The following is a 21,970-nucleotide window of genomic DNA, read 5'->3' as shown; positions in this document are numbered from 1 at the left end:
TAATCTTCATGTAAGGCTCCGGACAATATGTGGTACTGTTAGATCAGTAAAACACTCAGCTGTACATACATCATTTTTGCTGAAATTCCCTTCCCTGCATACAAAATTCATGCAAGTTAGCAACTATGTTGTAATGCACATGTGGGTATGGCTCAGATTCTAGAGGAGTGTTCAATCCTTTGTAGTAAATACATGTCTTATAATTTTGAAATAGGATTGGATTTGTAGCTTGTATGCCTTGGAACTCAACAATTTGCAATTCTGTTGGAACTTTGTTTTCCTTGATCTTACTCAATTCTTTGCCATCATACAAGCAGAAGTGTCTTGCGTCACTTTTTATCTGAGACGATATTTCCATCTTTGTCTTTTATTCGAACACGACCAGTGGAATATTTTGTTTCCTGGCGCCCATTAGAATACACAGTCTTTATGGTGCCATCAGGATACTCCCTCCTTTTGTATTGGACCGTGTGGATCTCCCTCTGCCCGTTGGTGAATTCAATAATTTTATCTCCATTTCTAAGAAAGAATAAAATCTTCAGCATCTAATAATGTCAATATTTGCATTTTCAGAAAGAGAAATAGAAAGGTACCCTGTGAATTCAATATCAACCTTTCACATTGTTGTTTTTAAAGGGTATTTTTATACATTTTGGTTTCACCATGTAGAAATTACAGCTGTGTTTATACATAGTCATACATACATACATAACAGGATTGGTCCAAGTCAGCATGGATTTTTTACGAAGGGGAAATTATGCTTGACTAATCTTCTGGAATTTTTTGAAGATGTAACTAGGAAAATGGACAGTGGATGTAGTGTACCTGGACTTTCAGAAAGCATTTGATAAGGTCCCACATAGGAGATTAGTGGGCAAAATTAGGGCACATGGTATTGGGGGTGGAGTACTGACATGGATAGAAAATTGGTTGGCAGACAGGAAACAGAGAGTGGGGATTAACGGGTCCCTTTCAGAATGGCAGGCAGTGACTAGTGGGGTACCGCAAGGCTCGGTGCCAGGACCGCAGCTATTTACAATATACATCAATGATTTGGATGAAGGGGTTCAAAGTAACATTAGCAAATTTGCAGATGTCACAAAGCTGGGTGGCAGTGTGAACTGTGAGGAGGATGCTATGAGAATGCAGGGTGACTTGGACAGGTTGGGGGAGTGGGCGGATGAATGGCAGATGCAGTTTAATGTGGATAAATGTGAGGTTATCCACTTTGGTAGCAAAAACAGGAAGGCAGATTACTATCTCAATGGCGTCAAGTTGGGAAAAGGGGAAGTACAGCGGGATCTGGGGGTCCTTGTTCATCAGTCTATGAAAGTAAGCATGCAGGTAACAGAAGGCAGTGAAGAAAGCGAATGGCATGTTGGCCTTTATAACAAGAGGAGTTCAGTATAGGAGCAAAGAGGTTCTTCTGCAGTTGTACAGAGCCCTAGTGAGACCACACCTGGAGTATTGTGTACAGTTTTGGTCCCCTAATTTGAGGAAGGACATTCTTGCTATTGAGGGAGTGCAGCGTAGGTTTACAAGGTTAATTCCCGGGATGGCGGGACTGTCATATGCTGAGAGTATTAAGCAGCTGGGCTTGTACACTCTGGGGTTTAGAAGGATGAGAGGGTATCTTATTGAAACATATAAGATTGTTAAGGGTTTGGACACGCTGGAAGCAGGAAACATGTTCCCGATGTTGGGGGAGTCCAGAACCAGGGGCCACAGTTTAAGAATAAGGGGTAAGCCATTTAGAACGGAGACGAGGAAACACTTTTTTTCACAGAGAGTTGTGAGTGTGTGGAATTCTCTGCCTCAGAGGGCGGTGGAGGCAGGTTCTCTGGATGCTTTCAAGAGAGAGCTGGATAGGACTCTTAAAGATAACGGAGTCAGGGGATATGGGGAAAAGGCAGGAACGGGGTACTGATTGGGGATGATCAGCCATGATCACATTGAATGGCGGTGCTGGCTCGAAGGGCCGAATGGCCTACTCCTGCACCTATTGTCTATTGTCTATCAAACCACCACTCCCCCTCGCCTGTGTTCATCTATTTCCTGGCACACTTCCCCCCCCTCCCATGATTAGGTGCTCTGAATGCAATAGGACAGGACATATTTAAATAATTCCACAGGTTTAATTATCACCACAGCAAATGCACAGGCATTTAATTCACAAAAGATAGGCACAAATGCTGGAGTAACTCAGCAGATCAGGCAGCATCTCTGGAAAAAATGAATAGGTAATGTTTTGGGTCAAGACCCTTCTTCAGACTAAGATTCAGGGGAGAGGGAAATTCACATGTTGCTTTCCACCAGTTCACCAGGACCAAACATTGACCGAGTTAACAACCATGTTAGGCGTGCAACCTCTAATGCTTCATGCACTGTATTTCTGTGCACTTGCTAATCAAGGATGTGCAATACTATAGTGGACTGTATGTAAGTAAAGAATTTTACTGTGTGTTTGCTTGTGACAATAAATGCACCATTGTCCATTGCACAGCCTTTGCGACCTCTGACTTGCGCAGCCTTATATGATAATTTGGACAATATCTCTATTAGTAGCTATTTACACCAAAGTGTCCAAGGTAATGTTTAAACGCACATGTAGTTTCTAAATTTCATGCTACCTGTATTAATATATTTAAATGTTTGGCAAAATTTGTTGGATCCAAAATGTACACAAAATCAGGCTACATAGTGAGCTCTCTTGAACAATCTGCTAAGCAGTCCTTCTATGATATCAATATTCAGGCTGCCACTTATAGACACAGGTGATGTCCTACAACATGGAAGGAGGTAACACTCCTTCTGCTGTCCTGATCCATCTTAATCCCACTCCAGTTCTCTGCCTGTTTGCTTTCTGGGTTACACCACTTCAAGTGCACGTTTCTGCTCCACCACCAGATCAGGTTCTCTCGTCCTCTGGGTGAAAAGATTTCTCTTAAATTCCCTAAAATGACACAACTGAAACTCATCCTCCTAATGAATGATATTACTTTAGTTTAGCTTAGAGATACAGTGTGGAAACAGGCCCCTTGTCCCACTGAGTCCGTGCCAATACGATGCACACTCTCCTGCACACTAGGGACAATTTACAGAAGCCAATTAACCTACAAACCTGTACATCTTTGGAGTGTGGGAGGAAACTGGAGCACCCGGAGAAAACCCACACGGTCACAGGGAGAAAGTGCAAACTCCGTACAGACAGCACCCTACAGTCAGAATCGAACCTGCATCCTTGGAGAGAGAAAGGGAGGCAACATTTCAGGTTGAAGACCTTTCGTCCGAACTGGAGAAAGTGGGCGGCTTAATTTGTTCGGATACAGTATGTTATACGAACCATGAACCAGCAGTGTTGGCCAAAGTCAGAACTTGCCAGTGGTGCTGTGAAGCACAGACTGTTATACCTCAAGGCCACCGTGAAGATGTGCAAGTTCAGACTGACCATCGGCACTGTGGATCAGATTATTTAAAGGCACTGGTAGAGTGTTACAGCAGTTCAGTAACTTGGTCTCTCTCATCACAAAGAGCACTGAAGTGCCACCCATGGGAGCTGCATTGAGTTCAGTGAGCATAAGCTCTCCTGTACTCAATATCCTGACCAATGAAGGCAAGCATGCCAAACACCTTCTTCAGCTCCCTGTCTACCAGTATCAACACTTTCATGGAACTATGTACCTGCAGAGGTACAAGAAATGTTAGCTAACATCTGCCACAATACAGCATCCAGTGGGACATCTTAGGCGTGAACATATGGACAAGATGCTATTTTGGGACCATGGACATCCATTATGGAGATAAGTACCAATACAGCAATACTAATCCCAATTTCATGAACAAATATTTTTCATCTCCTCCTGGAATATTGGCAGAGAAATACACTTACTTTTGCAAATGCACAACTGTACCATCTGGGAATATGCTCTTTTCATAACCATCAGGAAAGAGATGTTTCACTGTTTGGTCTGGAAATATTATTTCCTTCTTACCATCAGGATAATGTTTTTCTAAAAGAAACAAAAATATTAATATTTAAGATTTAATATTTAACCATTAAAATTTAAGATGCATTTAATGGGCACTTTAAACCAGGGAGCATGAAAGCACCAGCAGCTACACTGATCCACTTATTTTCAATGTACTTGCGCCATCAATCCTCCCACAGCTGTTTCTTTAGTGCACAGTTAAACACCACAACGATCAGAACATTTACCTCTCTTGCTATCTCTTTGCAAATTCACTATAGTCTACCTATAAGAGAAAAGTGACGACACTTAAAAATAGACTTACTGACAACTTTGGTACATTGCACAAATATGAAATGCCAATTTAAATGGAAGTTCTTCCCTGATATCCACAGCCATCTGACACTCATTTGGATTTTTCATTGGGTATGCAGTTTATATTCAAATGAATTGGCGTGGATGCAAGTTTGATCCGAATGCAAATTCAGACCAAATACTTTGTGTTCACTCCGTATCATAATCCTGCCTTGGTTTCTGGTCTACGTTTGACATGATGAAGGAACACGCTAGTGTGAGAACAGATGCTTGTACACAGATAGATTTTGATGAGATGGGGATAATTAAAATATAATTCAGCATGTGATATAAAAATCATTACTGCCTTAAATGCTCAAAAGGCATTTTAACACATGGACAATGTTCTGAGGAAGAAGAGGGAAAGGGGGACCATTTCTGGGTCATATTGACTTTCTATATATTTAACAAGGCACTTGTGGCAAAGCACCCTGCATATCTGATGTGATTCAATTTACTGGAGAACAAGGATGAGTGATGAAGATAGTCAGTTAATGTTGTGGGCAACATTAATCAGCTAAGGGCAGGTGGGACTAGTGGAGGTGGGGCAAGTTGGGCCAAAGGGCCCTTTTCTGTGCTATGGGTCTATGACCTACAATTAAGAAGTTGCACCAAAAAAGGAACCAAAAAAAATACACAACCTACCTTCCTGTTTCATTATTTGATGCGCGCACCTGGTTTCAGGTACATTAAAAACCTCATGCCTTCCTCGTCCAGCATTTAAGCGTTCACTCACTGGAGCTTCCACTTACCTATCTGATTATTGGGGAATTGTAGCATCTCTATTCCGTTTGGGAAGGTAGTGTGAGTAGTCTTTGCATCAGCATAGTAGTAAATCTGCAAGAAATCAGATCATGTTCATTGCTTTAGGTAGTCACTTCTCAAACCATTTTTTTCCCTATATCCACCCATCTCCAAAAAAAAGATCTTTATTGTTTCTGGCAATCTCATTCCCTAAAATTCACCCACCATTCACCTTCGCTGAACCTCCATGCCAGGGGGTGATAGAGGGATCAGATGTGTCGGAATCTCTAAACTAAACTAAAATTATGGGTGGAATATCTTTCTATTTATTAATTTAGAATTTAAAGATCAAGCATAGAACCAAGCCCTTCATCCCTCCGAGGCCACACCGACCATTGGTCACTCACTCACACTAGTTCTATGTTATCTCACTTTCTCATCCGTTCCTTACACACAAGGAATAATTTACAGAGTGATTAACATACAAACCCACACCTTTTTCGGATGTGGGAGGAAACCAGAGCACCCGGAGGAAACCCACGTGGTCACGGCAAACTCTACACAGACAGCACCCAAGGTCAGGATTGAATTTGGCAGTAATAGTTTCTCTTATAAAAATGTAATGAATTCATATTCGTTTCCGAAACCAGTAATGACTACAGTAGACAGTGTTTGCACATACCACTTTTTGGTCTGGCATGAATCGTTTCACATCCCCATTGAAGAATGTGATGGTGACAGACTGACCATCTCCACTGACCTCCTTTCTTGTGCCATTCCGAAAGGTGATCATTCGATTTCCATTTGTCAGGAACTGTTCCAACTGAGGGGAAAAAAAAGTGTTTGCTGGAATATACGGTGCCCTCCATAATGTTTGGAACAAAGACCCATCATTTATTTATTTGCCTCTGTACTCCACAATTTAAGATTTGTAATAGAAAAATCCTATGGTTAAAGTGCACAGTCAGATTTTATTATATGCCATTTTTATACATTTGGTTTCACCATGTAGAAATTACAGCTGTGTTTATACATAGCTCCCCATTTCAGGGCACCATAATGTTTGGAACACATGGCTTCACAGGTGTTTGTAAGTGTGTTTAAATGCCACCTTAATGCAGGTGCAAGAGAGCTCTCAGCACCTAGTCTTTCCTCCAGTCTTTCCATCACCATTGGAAACTTGTATTGCTGTTTATCAACATGAGGACCAAAGTTGTGCCAATGAAAGTCAAAGAAGCCATTATGAGACTGAGAAACAAGAATAAAACCATTAGAGACATCAGCTAAACCATAGACTTACCAAAATCAACTGTTTGGAACATCATTAAGAAGAAAGAGAGCACTGGTGAGCTTACTAATTGCAAAGGGACTGGCAGGCCAAGGAAGAACTCCACAGCTGATGGCAGAACAATTATCTCTGTAATAATGAAAAATCCCAAACAGGCTACACTGCAAGATGCAAACCACCGGTTAGCCACAAAAATAGGATGGCCAGGTTACAGTTTGCCAAAGGTAGTCACAAAATGCTGGAGTAACTCAGTGGGTGAGGCAGCATCTCTGGAGATAAGGAACGGGCTTCTGAAGTCTGAAGAAGAGTCAAGACCCAAAACGTCGCCCAATCCTTCTCTCCAGAGATGCTGCCTCACCCACTGAGTTACTCCAGCATTTTGTGTCTACCTTCGATTTGAACCAGCATCTGCAGTTCTTTCTTACTTAAAAGAGCAACCATAGTTCTGAAAAAAGGTCTTGTGGACAGATGAGACGAAGATTAACTTATATCAGAGTGATGGCAAGAGCAAAGTATGGAGGAGAGAAGGAATTGCCCAAGATTCAAGGCATACCACCTCATCTCTGGTGGGGGTGTTATGGCCTGGGCATGTATGGCTGCTGAATGTACTGGCTCACTTATGTTCATTGATGATACAACTGCTGATGGTGATAGCATAATGAATTCTGAAGTGTATAGACACATCCTATCTGCTCAAGTTCAAACAAATGCCTCAAATCTCATTGGCCAGCAGTTAATTCTACAGCAAGACAATGATCCCAAACATACTGCTAAGAAGTTTTTCAAAGCCTTTTATATGCTGTAGAGAAAACTGAAGGGGACGAGCTCCCAAAACAAGCATAAGCTAAAGATGGCTGCAATACAGGCCTGGCAGAGCATCACCAGAGAACACACCCTGCAACTGGTGATGTCCATGAGTCGCGGACTTCAAGCAGTCATTGCATGCAAAGGATATGCAACAAAATATTAAACATGACTACCGTATTTCCCGGCAATGAAGACGCACTGGCGTCAAAGATGCACCCCCATTTTGAGTTACTAAATTTTGAAAAAAGGCTGGCGGGACAGGATCAAGGGTTTGCTTCAGTCAGTAGAAAGGAAGATGTGAAACACCTTCAAGGAGGCAATGAGGACCAGGGAGCCTCCATCTTTGCCTGTCCCACAATGCGCTGTGTGGTTCTGGTCTGAGGGAAGAGAGAGAGAGTGAGAGAGAGAGAGACACAGAGAGAGGGAGAGAGAGAGGGAGAGGGAGGGAGGGAGAGTGAGTGAGAGAGAGTGGGAGAGAGAGGGAGGGAGGGGGAGGGAGGGGGAGGGAGGGGGGGGGAGGGGGGGGGAGGGGGGGGGGGGGGGGGGGGAGGGGGGGGGGGGGGGGGGGGGGGGGAGGGAGGGGGGGGGGGGGGGGGAGGGAGGGGGGGGGAGGGAGAGAGGGGGAGAGAGGGGGAGGGGGAGAGGGGGAGAGGGGGAGAGGGGGAGAGGGGGAGAGGGAGAGAGAGGGAGAGAGGGAGAGAGGGAGAGAGGGAGAGAGGGAGAGAGGGAGAGAGGGAGAGAGAGAGAGAGAGCGCGCGCGCCCGGGGCGGAGCAGCCAACCTTCCACCCAGTAGCTACCCGCCAACCACCACCTCCACTGGTTGTGCCTGTGCCGAAGGACACTGTGGCTGGCTGGTGGACGAGCAGGCTGGCAGAAAACGCTGAGGTGGCGGCTGGTTCTGCTGTCAGTTCCCGGCGGCCACTCGCAGCCACCCGAGCCACTGAGTGTGTTGCTGGCATGATCCCCGACCCCCTCCTTCTCAATGCTCCTGCCCTCCCCGCAACTTTACCCTTGGCAGCCCAGCCGTGCTGACCCGGGCCTGACTCCCCACACGCTGTGGAAGGAACTCTTCCCCCCCCCCCCCAGTGGCGCTGTCCTTTTACAGCCGCTGTACTGAGGGATAGCCAAGTCTATCTTTCTTGGCTAACAATCTAACATTCAGCCTCCAAGACGCAGGTAAATTTTTGGGCCTTATTTTAAGGTAAAAAAATAGCGTCTTCATTGCCAGGAAATACGGTACTTTCATTTACATAACATTGCTGTGTCCCAAACATTATGGTGCCCTTAAATGGGGGGGGGGGCTATGTATAAACACTGCTGTAATTTCTACATGGTGAAACCAAAATGTATAAAAATGGCCTTTATTAAAGTCTGACAATGTGCATTTTAACCATATGTGATTTTTTTTTTTCTATTACAAATCTCAAATTGTGGTGTACAGAGGCAAATAAATAAAGGATGGGTCTTTGTCAAAAACATTATGGAGGGCACTGTGATTAATAAACATGCCCACCTTTCAGCTTTTTACATCATGTTGTCAGAGGGTATTGGAGGTTGGACAAATTTGTTTTCCTGGATCGTCGGAGGTTGAGGGGAGACCTGATAGAAGTATATAAAATTTGAGAGGCATAGAATGGGTAGACAGTCAGAACCCTTTTCCAGGGTAGAAATCGAGAACCCAAGCACATAGGTTTAAAGTGAGAGAGGAAAGATTTAATAGGAATCTGTGGGTAACTTTTTTTACACAAAGGGTGGTGGGCGTGTGAACGAGCTGTCAGAGGAGGTAGCTGAGGCAAGTACTATCGCAATGTCAAATAAACATTTGGACAGATACATGGATAGGATAGGTTTCGAGGGATATGGGCCAAATACAGGCAGTTTGGACATGTTGATGGGCATGGGCAAGATGGGCTGAAGGGCCTGTTTCCACACTGTATGACTCAATGTGCGTAATGTGCACAACAAGCATTATTTTAATAATACACAAATGTCATACAGAATATCAATAAAGTCTCAACTGAGGAAAATAGAAACTAGAGGCGCCATGCAGTTTTCGCACAATGTGTAACAAAACCTCCACTTTTAACCTAAACTATTCAGCAGCAGCATGGTTTTGGTCTGGTGTCCATTCTATATAACAAGATTTACAAAGATGTTGTCAGAACTCTAGGGCCTGAGCTATAGGGAAAGGTTGTGCAGGCTAGGATATATGCAGTGCATGAGGCTGCAAGGTGATCTTATAGAGCTGTATAAAATCATGAGGGGAATAGATAGGGTGAATGCACAGTCTTTTTTACCAGGATTGGTGAATCAAGAACTAAAGGGTATAGATTTACGGCAAGAGGGGATTTTTTTCATGTGTATATGGAATGATTTGTGAGAGAAAGTAGTTGAAACAGGTACATTTTGTTTAGTTATATAGTGTGCAAACAGGCCCTTTGATCCACCGATTCCATGCCAACCATAAATCACTAGCTCTATGTTATCCCACATTTGCATCCACTCCCTACACACGAAGGCCAATTAACCTACAAACCCGCCGTCTACGGGATGTGGAAGAGCACCCGGAGGAAACTCACACGGTCACTGGGAGAAAGTGAAAACTTTGCACTGACTGCACCCGAGGTCAGGATTGAACCCTGTTTCTGGTGCTGTGAGGCAGCAGTTTTTCTAGCAGCGCCACTGTGCTCCCCAATAACAATATTTGAAAGACATTTGGACAGGTACGTAGATAGGAACGGTTTAGAGATAAGGTGCAGTTGGAGTTCCCATCTGAAGTGACAGTGTAATGTTCTAATATCACAGTGACTGATTATCAACACGGTGAGTTATATTTAAATTTATCAAAACTTTCTAAAATGGTTGTTATAAGAGTTGATTGCCCCAGTGATACAAACCATTAAAGAATGGAATGTTTTCTCGTGAATGCTTTCTTAATTTTTATTGCCACATTACCTTGCCATCTGGATATTGGATTTCTTCTCTGACATCATCTTGTGTCACATTACTCTTAAAACAAGTACTTTCTCTTCTTGATAAAACAGAACTTGGCCGTGACACCTGAAGAATCAAAACACATCCCTTACAGCTAATTAAAGAAAACGGTGCTCCAGGTGATGAGAGCAAAAGAGATTGAACCTTTTTAACAATATTTTATCTTTCCATTCAACTGAGATTTCTTTCCATCTTACTCCTTCAGCAGTCGCATGCCTCCGGTGAAGAAAGAAAGAATTGTAGATGCTGGTTTATACCAAAGATAGACGCAAAGGGCTGGAGTAAGTCAGCGGGTCAAGCAGTATTTCCAGAGAAAAAGGATGGGTGACATTACGGGTCTGACGAAGGATCCCAACCTGAAACGTCACCTATCCTTTTTCTCCTGAGATGCTGCCTGACCTGCTGAGTTACTCCAGAACTTTATGTCTATCTCATACTTCCTCTCAGCTTTCTTTCTCACTTGATGGTTTCTGTCGTAAAACTGTTTAGATTATATCCCAATCTGTAAAGTAAATCATTCACCTTGATTGTAACTAGTTCAGATTTAGGTTTAGGTTTGTTGTTCTCACATCTAGTGATGTACAGAGTAAAGTTTTGTTTTGCATGATAATCTAATCAGAACAGATCAGATACCAGGAGAATTTGGAAGAGAAAGTGAGGACGCAAATTGATCCCAAGCTACCTATTACCTGCTCGGCTTTACCTTGCCCTCCTCTCTTCTAGCTTTCTCCCCCCACCCCCACTCCAATCAGCCCGACCCAAAACATCATCTATCCATGTTCTCCAGGGCTGCTGCCCGACCTACTGGGTTACTCCAACACTTATTTTTGTAACTAGCATTTGCAGTTCCTTGTTTCTACATTTGGACTGCTACACTGCGAAATCTCCTCAAGCTATGCCTACTTTGTAGTTCTCCTCTTTCTCCTGGGAGTTCTGTGAGACCCCCTCTCATTGCTCCCCATACGTGATTCCTGCTTTTCTCCTGCTCTACAACCATTCTGACTCGGACTCACACCTATTACCTGCCAGCTTTGTTCTGTCCTCCCCTCTTCTCTAGCTTTCTACCCCCCTTCCTTCAATCAGCCTGAAGAAAGGTCCTGACCCAAAACTTAACCTATCCATGTTCTCCAGGGATGCCCACTGTCCCATACTTGGATCCCATCATTATCTCTTCTTCCCCAGTCAACGATGGGCCATTCCTTGGTCATCTGTTGCCGGCCCTAATTTTTCCTGGGTTTTTTCTACCTTCAGTCCCCTCCCTTCTACTTTCATTCTGAAGAAGGGTTCTGTCCAGAAACATCAACCATCCTTTTTCTCCAGAGATGCTACCTGACCCGCTCAGTTACTCCAGCATTTTGTATCTTTTTTTTGTTGTAAACCTGCATCTGCAGTTCCTTATCTCTAAATTATGGTGTGGGGTTGGGGAGAGGTAGTGATGGGGTGCACTGGGATCATGTATGATGTAAAATAATCTGCATTCCTGCCAGATGTTCCCATCCAGTGTTACACTGGGATGACCATGTTGCCCTAGGATTGGCCAATACTGGTCTTCCCTGGGATACGATTCTCCCAAAGTCCAATATAATGCTCCAAAAAGCCTATTGTGTAAAATATGATATCATCCCGTGCGAAATTGTGTCAGAAAGATGGGCGAATTGCCAGTGAAGCAATCTAGAAGTGGTCATAATTTAGCATTTTGCAATTGAACTTACTTGAGGGAGAATAGCTTGTAGGAAATTAAGAAAAGAGCTGTGAAAGGGAATAACATTAGTATTCTACTAGAAATCAGCATAGATTTGTTGGGCTGAATGGCCTCCTGTATCGTAACAATACAATGATTCTAAGTGTGTAGGAAGGAACTGCAGGTAGACTCAAAATGCTAGAGTAACTCAGTGGGTGAGGCAGCATCTATGGAGAGAAGGAATTGGCATCGTTTCGGGGCGATACCCTTCTTCAGACTGATGTAAGGGGAGGGGGCGGGACAAAGAAAGAATGTAGGCAGAGACAGTAGGACTAGTGGGAGAACTGAGAAGGGGGAGGGGATGGAGAGGGAAAGCAGGGGCTACCTGAACATAGAGAAGATAATGTTCATACCGCTGGGGTGTAAACTACCCAAATGAAATACGAGGTGCTGTTCCTCCAATTTGCGCTGGTTCTCACTCTGACAATGGAGGAGGCCCGGGACAGAAAGTGCTGGGCCACCGGGAGACCAGCATGGTTAATGTGGACTGAGCAGAGGCGTTCAGCGAAACGATCGCTGAGCCTGTGCTTGGTCTCTCCGATGTAGAGAAGTTGACACCTGGAGCAGCGGATGCAGTAGATGAGGTTGGAGGAGGTGCAAGCGAATCTCTGCCTCACCTGGAAAGATTGTTTAGGCCCTTGGATGGAGTCGAGGGGGGAGGTAAAGGGACAGGTGTTGCATCTCCTGCAGTTGCAGGGGAAAGTACCTGGAGAGGGAGTGGTTTGGGTGGGAAGGGACGAGTTGACCAGGGAGTTACAGAGGGAATGGTCTCTGCGGAAAGCAGAAAGGGGTGGAGATGAGAAGAAGTGGCCAGTAGTGGGATCCCTTTGGAGGTGGCCAAAATGTTGGGGGATTATATGCTGTCTGCGACGGCTGATGGGTGGAAGGTGAGGACGAGGGGGACTCTGTCCTTGTTACGAGTGGGGAGGGGAAGGGGGAGTAATGGCAGAGCTACGGGATATCGAGGAGACCCTAGTGAGAGCCTCATCTATAATGGAAGAGGGGAACCCCCCGTTCTCTGCAGAATGAGGACATCTCCGATATGGAAAACCTCACCCTGAGCGCAGATGCGGTGCAGACGGAGGAATTGGGAGTAGGGGATAGAGTTTTTACAAGAAGCAGGGTGAGAAGAAGTGTAGTCAAGATAGTTATGGGAGTCAGTAGGTTTGTAATAGATGTCGGTCAATAGTCTGTTTTCTGTGATGAAGGCGATGAGATCTAGAAACGGTAGGGAGATGTCGGAGATGGTCAAAGTGAATTTGAGTGCAGGATGGAAATTAGTGATGAAGTTGATGAAGTCAGTGAGTTCTGCATGGGTGCAGGAGGTAGCAGCAATGCAGTCATCAATGTAGTGGAGGTAGAGTTCAGGGATATGGGCAGTGTAGGCCTGGAACAGGGATTGTTCGTTGTACCCTACAAAGAGGCAGGCATATCTAGGGTCTATGCGAGTGCCCATAGCTATGCCTTGGATCTGGAGGAAGTGGGAGGAGTCGAAGGAGATGTTGTTGAGGGTAAGGACCAGCTCTGCTAGGCGGAGAGAGTATTGGTGGATGGAAATTGGCTGGTTCTGCGGTCGAGGAAGAAACGGAGGGCTTTAAGACCCTCCTGGTGGGGGATGGAGGTGTAGAGTGACTGGACATCCATAGTAAAGATGAGGGATTGGGGGCCTGGAAAATGGAAGTCATTGTGTCTACCTTTGATTTAACCAGCATCTGCAGTTCTCTCTTAAACAAGGTACTTCAGATGCTGGTTTAAACCAAAGATAGACACTAAAAGCTGGAGTAACTCAAAGGGACAGGCAGCATCTCTGGAGAGAAGGAATGGGTGATGTTTCAGGTCGAGAGCCTTCTGCAGACTATCTAATTATTCTAAGTAATTGCTCATAACTTATAGGAGCAGAATTATGCCATTCGGCACATCAAGTCTACTCCGTGCTGAATAATAATAAAATGTCTGAAGAAGGGTCCCGACCCGAAAAGTCACCCATCCTTTTTCTCCAGAGATGCTGCCTCACCCGCTGAGTTACGCAGCACTTTGAATCTATCTTCAGTATAAACTAGCATCAGCAGTTCCTTTCGACACAATAAAATGGTGCAGACTTTGTCAAAATTTATTGATTAGTCCTATGATAGTTATCAGCATCAATTATCAAAGTACAAACCTTCTGTTCAAGGTCAAAGCCTATTTGTCTACCATCCAAAGGTGTCTTCCTCCCACTTGGAGTTGCACTGCGACTTCTGCAGCCTGAAGGAGGTCTATTTTGCAATCTGGACGGTGTCTCAGTCGCACCCGTGGCCTTTATTTCCTGCATCAGTGTCAACAAAGAGTATATGAAAATAAATTTCTTGGTGTGATCTTAGACTACAAAATCTGCTGGAAACCACATATAAACCACGTCAAAGCAAAACTGGCAAAGTCTATAGCAATATTGGGAAAATCAAGACACATTCTGGACCACAAATCATTACATACTTTGTATAATACACTCATATTGCCATATCTGAGTTACTGTGTGGAGATATGGGGTAACACCTACAAAACCAACCTACAGCCGTTATGCACATTACAAAAAAGAGCAATAAGAATTATCAATAACGTTGGATATCTTGAACATACCAATTTATTATTCTTAAAGTCGCATACACTGAAGTTCACTGATCTGGTTAAATTTAAGACTGCGCAAATCATGTACAAAGCAAGAAATAATTTACTTCCAAGAAATATACAAAAACTGTTTATGGAAAGACAGGGTGGGTATAATTTGAGAGGGGAACATAATTTTAAAAAACTCAATGTCAGAACAACTCTTAAAAGTATGTGCATAGCAATCTGTGGTGTGAATTTGTGGAATGGTCTGGAACAGGAGATAAAACTTAGCACAAGCATAATTCAGTTTAAAAAGATGTACAAAAACACTTGTTTAAAAGGATATTGGGATGAGGATAGGTGATTGTGATATTTGTTATACTGATTGTATTGGGAAGGGTGATTATAGAGTGATGGGTTGTAAATATGACTAAGATAGTATATGCGGGTTTTTTTCTTTTCTTTTTTCTTTTCTTTTTCTTTTTTTTCTTTTTTGTATGGCTTTGTAAATATTTGATTAGTGTTCAAATGTAAATAATTTGGTGTACATATAGTGGCTGGTGTACATATGGTGTACATATAGCTGCTAAATTTGTATAAGATAATTACAAGCAGTTGAATAAGGGGTGGGAACTAATAAGCTTTGGCTTCTTCCTGCTCCTTTTCGGACACATATGATTTCATTTATTTATAGATATTGTTTATGACACTTTATAAATATTTTTGTTTTGTTTTTTGTATGCTGTTTCACATTTGCTTTTTATTCTTTTATTGTTCGAAATAAATAATAAAATAAATAAATAAATAAATAGATAGATAAATAGATAAATAAATAGATACATAAATAAGCTAGATAAATAGATAAATAAATAAATAGACAGGTAAATAAATAAATTAATAAATAGATTGATTTTAAAAAAAGAAGACAAATAAATAAATAAATAGATAAATAGATAAACAAAGTCATGAATCAAAGACAATTCCCACTAAAATTATACACTTGGGGAAAGATTCAATAGCAACCCAAGGGGCTATTTTTTAATTGAGAGGGTGGTGGGGGTATGGAACAAGCTGCTGGAGGAGGTAGTTGGGTCAGGTACTATCACAACGTTTAATAAACACTTGGACCGGTTCATGGATAGGATAGGTTTAGAGGGATATGGGTCAAACATTGGCAGAGGGGACTAGTGTAGATGGGACATGTTGGTCGGCGTGGGCAAGTTGCGCAGAAGGGCCTGTTTCCACGATACGTGATTCACTTGATCAATGAGACAATTACAAAAAAGCAATTCTTTAGGTTTGGTCATAGTTGTTAATTTTATTCATACATTGTGCTTCACATCAATATGAAAGCATCACGCTGCTGTGAAAATGTATGTACTGAGTAACTAAAGTTTCATGAACATTGTACATCAAACAAACAATAACACAATTGATTCTGAAAATGTTCTTGCAAAAAAAAAAAAGAACTACACGTTGGACAACTCAGCGGGTCAGCAGCATCTCTGGAGAATATGGATAGCTGATGTTTAAGGTCAGGGACCCTTCTTCAGGGTGGAGTGAAGGGACTGACAAGGCCTGGCGAGTGATAGGTGGATACGGGTGCAGGGGTTGTGGGTGGTTTGACAGGCAGGTTGGACAAAGGCCAGAGATGAGAAAACAAAAGGTGTGACATGATAGAAGTATATGTGAAACCTATCACTCGCCAGTCTTCGTCCTTTCCTTGCCCCTCCTCTCTTCCAGCTTTCTCTCCCCACCCACCACACAGTCTGAAGAAGGGTCCTGATCCAAATTGTCACCTATCCATGTTCCCTAGAGATGGTGCCTGACCTGCTGAGTCACTCCTGCACTTTGAGCCTTTTTTTTTGGCCAGCATCTGCAGTTCCTTGTGTCTGAAAATCGTCATTATTATCATCAAAATCGTAAAACATGTGGCAAGGTGAGATACGACATGATTTCAACTTTGAATCAGAAAGTTATGCTGCTATTTCTTTGACACCCTTCAGTCCACAATATCTGTGCCAAACATGATGCCAAGATTGACACTTATCTGCTTGCACAGTCCATATACCCCCATTTCCTGCATATCCACATGCTTATCCAAAAGTCTCTTGAATGAATGAATGAATGAATGAATGAATGAATGAATGAATGAATGAATGAATGAATGAATAAGTTTATTGGCCAAGTATTCACATACAAATAATTTGCCTTGGTGGTCCTATCATATCGGCCTTCACCAACACCCCTAGCAGCACGTTCCAGGCACTCACCATCCTCTATAGAAAAAACTTTCCTCGTACACCTCCTATAAAAAGCTATGCCCTCTGAAGTTTGATATTTGGCACCCAACTTCAGATTAAATGCTGCTGTATGGGTTATTAAAAGTTTTAATGTAAACGTCTAGTGTTCAGTGTACAACCCAACACATATAAATAAAATAGGGTGGGTTATAAACATAATTTTCTATGTAATTTTCTATGGTTTTGGACATTTGAATTCAAAATCAATTCTCTTCTTCTGTGGTTCAGAAAATTGAGCTAATATGGGGTAGGTGCAGCACACAACTGAAAACTTAAGCTCACATGAAATAGTGGTATAATCTGCAAACGTACATGGAGTTGAGCAGAATTTGGAATACAGGGAGTATACCAAGGGGCTGAGAAGACAACCTTGTGGGACACTGATGTTGGGAATTAACATGGGGGCTGTTTGTCTTCTGTCCTTATTGATTGTGGTGGATGAGTACAGGAAGTCAAGGATACATTGTCAGAGAGGGCTGCTGACTCCTTGGTGCAGGAGTTTGGAGATGGACTTGGTTGATGTTAGGGTGTTCAAGGCAAGGCTCGAGTCAGTAAATGGGAGTGTGATGTAGGTGTCCTTATGATCAAAATGTTGCAGGGATGATGGTAGGGGCAGGGAGATGGCATCTGCTGTGAACATGTTGCAGCGGTAGGCAAATTGCAGTGGATCAAGGCAGTCTGGGAGGCTGGAGTTGTAAATCCTGAACCAATGAAGCAATCTACATTTATTTGCAATGAGAAATAATCATGGGTTCATAAGTCCCAGGCTACGGATACTTACAACAAAAATGAGTGTAACTACCTGCCCTTGACATTAAACTGGATTACCATTGCTGAGACCCCCCAACCATCAACATGAGGGAGTGGGGAGCAGGTGGGGATGTCACCATTGCCCAGAAGCTCAATTGGATAGGACTGGCACTGAAGATATAAGAGTGGATATAAGAATTGACAATGTATGGATGACGTTAAAGGGAAGGAGAGTACTGGAGAGCTTACGGAAGTCTCCAGAAGTAATAAGACAGAAAGTTTTACGAAGGGATAGGAGAGTAAGGCCAGATAAAGTTTGGACGGATGTGAGAAGAGGGGTGGTGAATGCCAAATTAAAGGTGTTATATTTGAATGGATGTAGTATACGGAACAAAGTGGATGAATTTATAGCACAGCTAGAAATTGGTAGGTTGTGGGCATTATGGAGACATGGCTCAGAAAGGATCTGAGCTGAGAGCTGTATATCCACAGTCGCACGTGCTATCGAAAAGACAGACATGTGGGCAGGAAGGGTGGGGTAGATCTTTTGGCAAGGATTGAAATTCAGTCGTAAGCAAGGGTTAACATAGGATCAGAAAATGTAGAATCTTTGTGTGTAGAGGTGAGAAACTGCAAGAGTAAAAATACCCGGGTGGGAGATATTTACAGGCATCCAAACAGTGGCCAGGAAGTAGGGTGCAAGTTACATCACGAGATATAATCGGCATGTAAGAAAGGCAATGTTACAGTGGTCATAGGGGATTTCAATGTGCAAGTAGACTGGGAAAATCAGATTGAGCCTACCAGGGAAAAGGCAATTCTGGATTTGATATTGTGCAATGATCAGGGTTTGATTAGGGAGTTCAAGGTAAAGGAACCACTAGGAGGTCGTGACCATAATATAAAATTCAACCTGCAATTTGAGAGGGAGAAGATGAAATCGGATATGTTGGTATTTCTTTTGAGCAAAGGTGAGTGACTACAGAAGCATGTGGAGGAGCTGGCTAAAGTTGATTGGAAATGGACCCTAGCAGGAATGACGGTGGAAGGGTGATGGCAGGAATTTCTGGGAACAATTCGGAAGATCCAGGATCTTTTCATTCCAAAGAGGAAGGAAGATTCTAATGGGAGAATGAAGCAACCACGGCTGACAAGAGAAGTAAAAGACAACATAAAATTAAAAGAGAAAGCATGTAACATTGCAAAGATTAGTGGGAAGCAGGACGAATGGGGAGCTTTTAAAAAAAAAACAACAGAAAGTAACTAAAAAGACAATAAGGGGAGAAAAGATTCTCTCATGAATCTCGACATTACCCAAAACAAAACCCGCTTGATGTACCACTGTAAATATTCTTTCCCTCCTGTAGATCATAGTAATTTGGAAAGACTCCATGCCAACCATCTACGTTATCCCACTTTTCTGTCCACTCCCTACACACTATAAGTCATTTACAGTGGCCAATTAATCAGAAAGCATTTGATAAGGTGCCACACGTTAGGCTGCTTGGGAAGATGAAAGCCCACGATATCAAAGGGCGGATACTAGCATGGATAGCAAGTTGGCTGGATGGCAGAAGCCAAAGAGTGGCAATAAAGGGAGCTTTTTCTGGTTGGCTGCCAGTGATTAGTGGAGTTCCGCAACAGTCGGTGCTGGGGCCACTACTCTTTACGTTGTATATTAATGATTTGGACGAGGGGATTGAAGGCTTTGTGGCAAAGTTTGCGGATGATACGAAATTAGGTGGAAGGGCAGGTAGTGTAGAGAAAGAAGGGACTCTGCAGAAGGACTTGGACAGGTTGGGAGAGTAGGCAGAGAAGTGGCAGATAGAATATAGTGTAGCAAAGTGTGGAGTCATGCATTTTGGTAGTAGGAATAAAGGCATAGTCTATTTTCCAAATGGGGTGAGAATCCAGAAATCGGAGGTGTAAAGGGACTTGGGGGTGCTGGTGCAGGTTTCCCAAAAAGTTAATCTGCAAGTCGAATCGGTAGTAAAGAAAACTAACTCAATGCTTACATTTATTTCAAGAGGGCTGGTATACAGAAACAGAGATGTAATGTTGAGGCTCTAAGGCATTGGTAAGGCTGCATTTGGAATATTGTGAGCAATTTTGGGCATCATATCTAAGGAAGGATGTGCTGGGTCTGGAGAGGGCCCAGAGGAGGTTTACAAGAATGATCCCAGGAATGAGTAGGTTAACCTATGAGCGTTTGTCGGCACTGGGCCTGTAATGAAGGGGGACCTCACTTCTCTGTGGATTGTCACCTTGTCGTGGTGGAGAAGCTTGTGTGGTCCTGAGATCCTGAGAGCGATGCCGTCTGGAGCTATGCACCTGGTAGGGTCACCCATGGCGGTAAGGTTGAGGGGGAGGTCTCTGACAAAGATCAATCCAACCAAGACTTCAACGGTGGAACAGGCGGAGGATGATGGCTGACTTTAATGAAGCATCACAATGGCTGGGAAGGTGGATGAAGGCTGCAGCAGAAAAGGGTCTCTGGTCATCTTGGACTCCATGCCACTGGTTTCTGACCCAGAATTGTCAAGGACCGTATGGTGGCTGTCTGTGCACCAGTCTCCCCACGTTAAACAAAGTCACGCACAGACGTCCTCCATGAGAGGACAGTCATACTCATTTCGAGTGACCGCCGATGATGATGATGAGAACAAGCTTGGATAGAGTGGATGTGGAGAGGATGTTTCCACTAGTGGGAGAGTCAAGGACTAGTCATAGCCTCAAAATTAAAGGACATTCATTTAGGAAGGAGATGAGGAGAAATTTCTTTAGTCAGAGGGTGGTTAATCTGTGGAATTCTTTGCCACAGAAGCCTGCGGAGGCTGTCAGTGGATGTTTTTAAGGTAGAGATAGATAGATTCTTGATTAGTACAGGTGTCAGAGGTAATGGGGAGAAGGCAGGAGAATGGGGTTAGGAAGGAGAAATACATCAGCCACGATTGAATGGCAAAGTAGATGATGGGCCGAATGGCCTAATTCTACTATTTCTTGTGCACCTTATGACCTGATGACCTAACCCAGTGCTTCTTAAACTATTTCAATGTCATTCACCCTTGAGTCTTTTAATGCAAAATGTCATTCTCCCTCGACTAAATTTTCTTGTTGTCACATGAGCAAAAAACATAAATTAACTAATTCACCCCAAAATAATTTCATTCACCCTTGGATGAACCATTCACCAGTTTAAGAAGCACTAATCTAACCGACAAACCTTTATGTCCCTACTCCCATTGATGAACAGTAAAGCTTTAAAGATCAGATTGTTTCAATTACCTTTTTTTGTAATCTTTTTTTGTAAACCAACATATGCTGTTCCTTGTGTGTACAGTTTCAATTACCTGTTGTTTAGCAACGTAGCCCTGGGACCCAGCCATCGAGATGTGCTCCACTGTTTGTGAATGCGTGCATGAGTTATCCGCCGTGCTACCTGCATTGGAAGACTGAACACCTAAAAACATGAGAGGCTATCATTAATACTGTATCAGTGAACTCACATTGATGCATCAGGAAATTAATGTTCTTATATCAAAGGGAAGTTGACAAATTAAGCTATTAATAATAAACTGCAACTTTTGACCCACTGGGGTATGCAATCAAAGAAAGGTTTTTACAAACTTTTGAGTGTGAAAAGCTAACTCCTCCATTCCCTGGCCTCCGACAGGTAATGTGCTCTTTCCAATATGCTTGACTTGGAGTAACAATCTAATGTAAGTCCACTGGGAAAATGTTCTTAAAGTCATGGATGGAAGTAATATCACCAATAGATCAATGTAGCATATTCAGGGATGCTAAAGTCAATTTGAGCAGGTTTAGTTTAGTTTAATTTAGTTTAGTTTAGAGATACAGTGTGGAAACAGCATCTTCGGCCCGACAAGTCCAACCAGCGATCACCGTACACTAGCACTATCCTACACACTATGGACAATTTACAATTTTATAGATGCCAAATAACCTACAAACCTGTACATCTTTGGAATGTGGCAGCACCGGAGAAAATCTACAGAGTCATAGGGAGAGCGTACAAACACCATACAGCAACACCCCTGGTCAGGATCGATCCCAGGTCACTGGCGCTGTCAGGTAGTAACTCAACCACTGCGCTACTGTGCTCTAGTTCTCTTTACCTGCAAACACCAGGATCTTGGCCAGGTCAGATTCTAGATATCCAGTGGCAAAAGACTAATCTCCTTGCATCCAAAAGCCTTTCCACTATCTACAAAGCCCAGGGCAGTAACATGATGGAATTCTCTCCATTTGTATAGTTTGAACAACACTCAAGAAGGTTGAAACCATCCAGGACAGAGCAGCATGTTTGATCGGTTATCCCGTCCACCACCCTTATCTCTAATTTCCTCCATCGCGGCAGATTGTGGCTGCAGTGTGTACCAACAATAAATGAACAGTGTTACACACCATGGCTAC

The 21,970-nt window shown here is 43.1% G+C and overlaps 1 protein-coding gene across 1 annotated transcript in view; it reads right to left on the bottom strand.

The window, feature by feature from the left end:
• LOC116976112 (centromere protein J-like) overlaps positions 1-21,970 on the bottom strand; it is a 36,490-nt gene continuing 14,520 nt past the window's right edge. Inside the window, exons 8-14 of the mRNA XM_033025688.1 lie at positions 20,887-20,996; positions 14,059-14,202; positions 10,118-10,222; positions 5,749-5,889; positions 5,075-5,159; positions 3,890-4,010; positions 1-519 (exon numbers count right to left, since the gene is read on the bottom strand). Coding sequence (XP_032881579.1) covers positions 330-519; positions 3,890-4,010; positions 5,075-5,159; positions 5,749-5,889; positions 10,118-10,222; positions 14,059-14,202; positions 20,887-20,996 — 896 coding nt within the window. The 3' untranslated portion in view covers positions 1-329. The remainder of the gene's footprint in view (positions 520-3,889; positions 4,011-5,074; positions 5,160-5,748; positions 5,890-10,117; positions 10,223-14,058; positions 14,203-20,886; positions 20,997-21,970) is intronic.

This window comes from Amblyraja radiata, chromosome 8 (assembly GCF_010909765.2).
Source record: "Amblyraja radiata isolate CabotCenter1 chromosome 8, sAmbRad1.1.pri, whole genome shotgun sequence".
Classification (NCBI taxonomy): Eukaryota; Metazoa; Chordata; class Chondrichthyes; order Rajiformes; family Rajidae; genus Amblyraja; species Amblyraja radiata.
The sequence above is the reverse complement of the archived record's forward strand: the minus strand, read 5'-3'. Positions and strand labels throughout refer to the sequence as shown.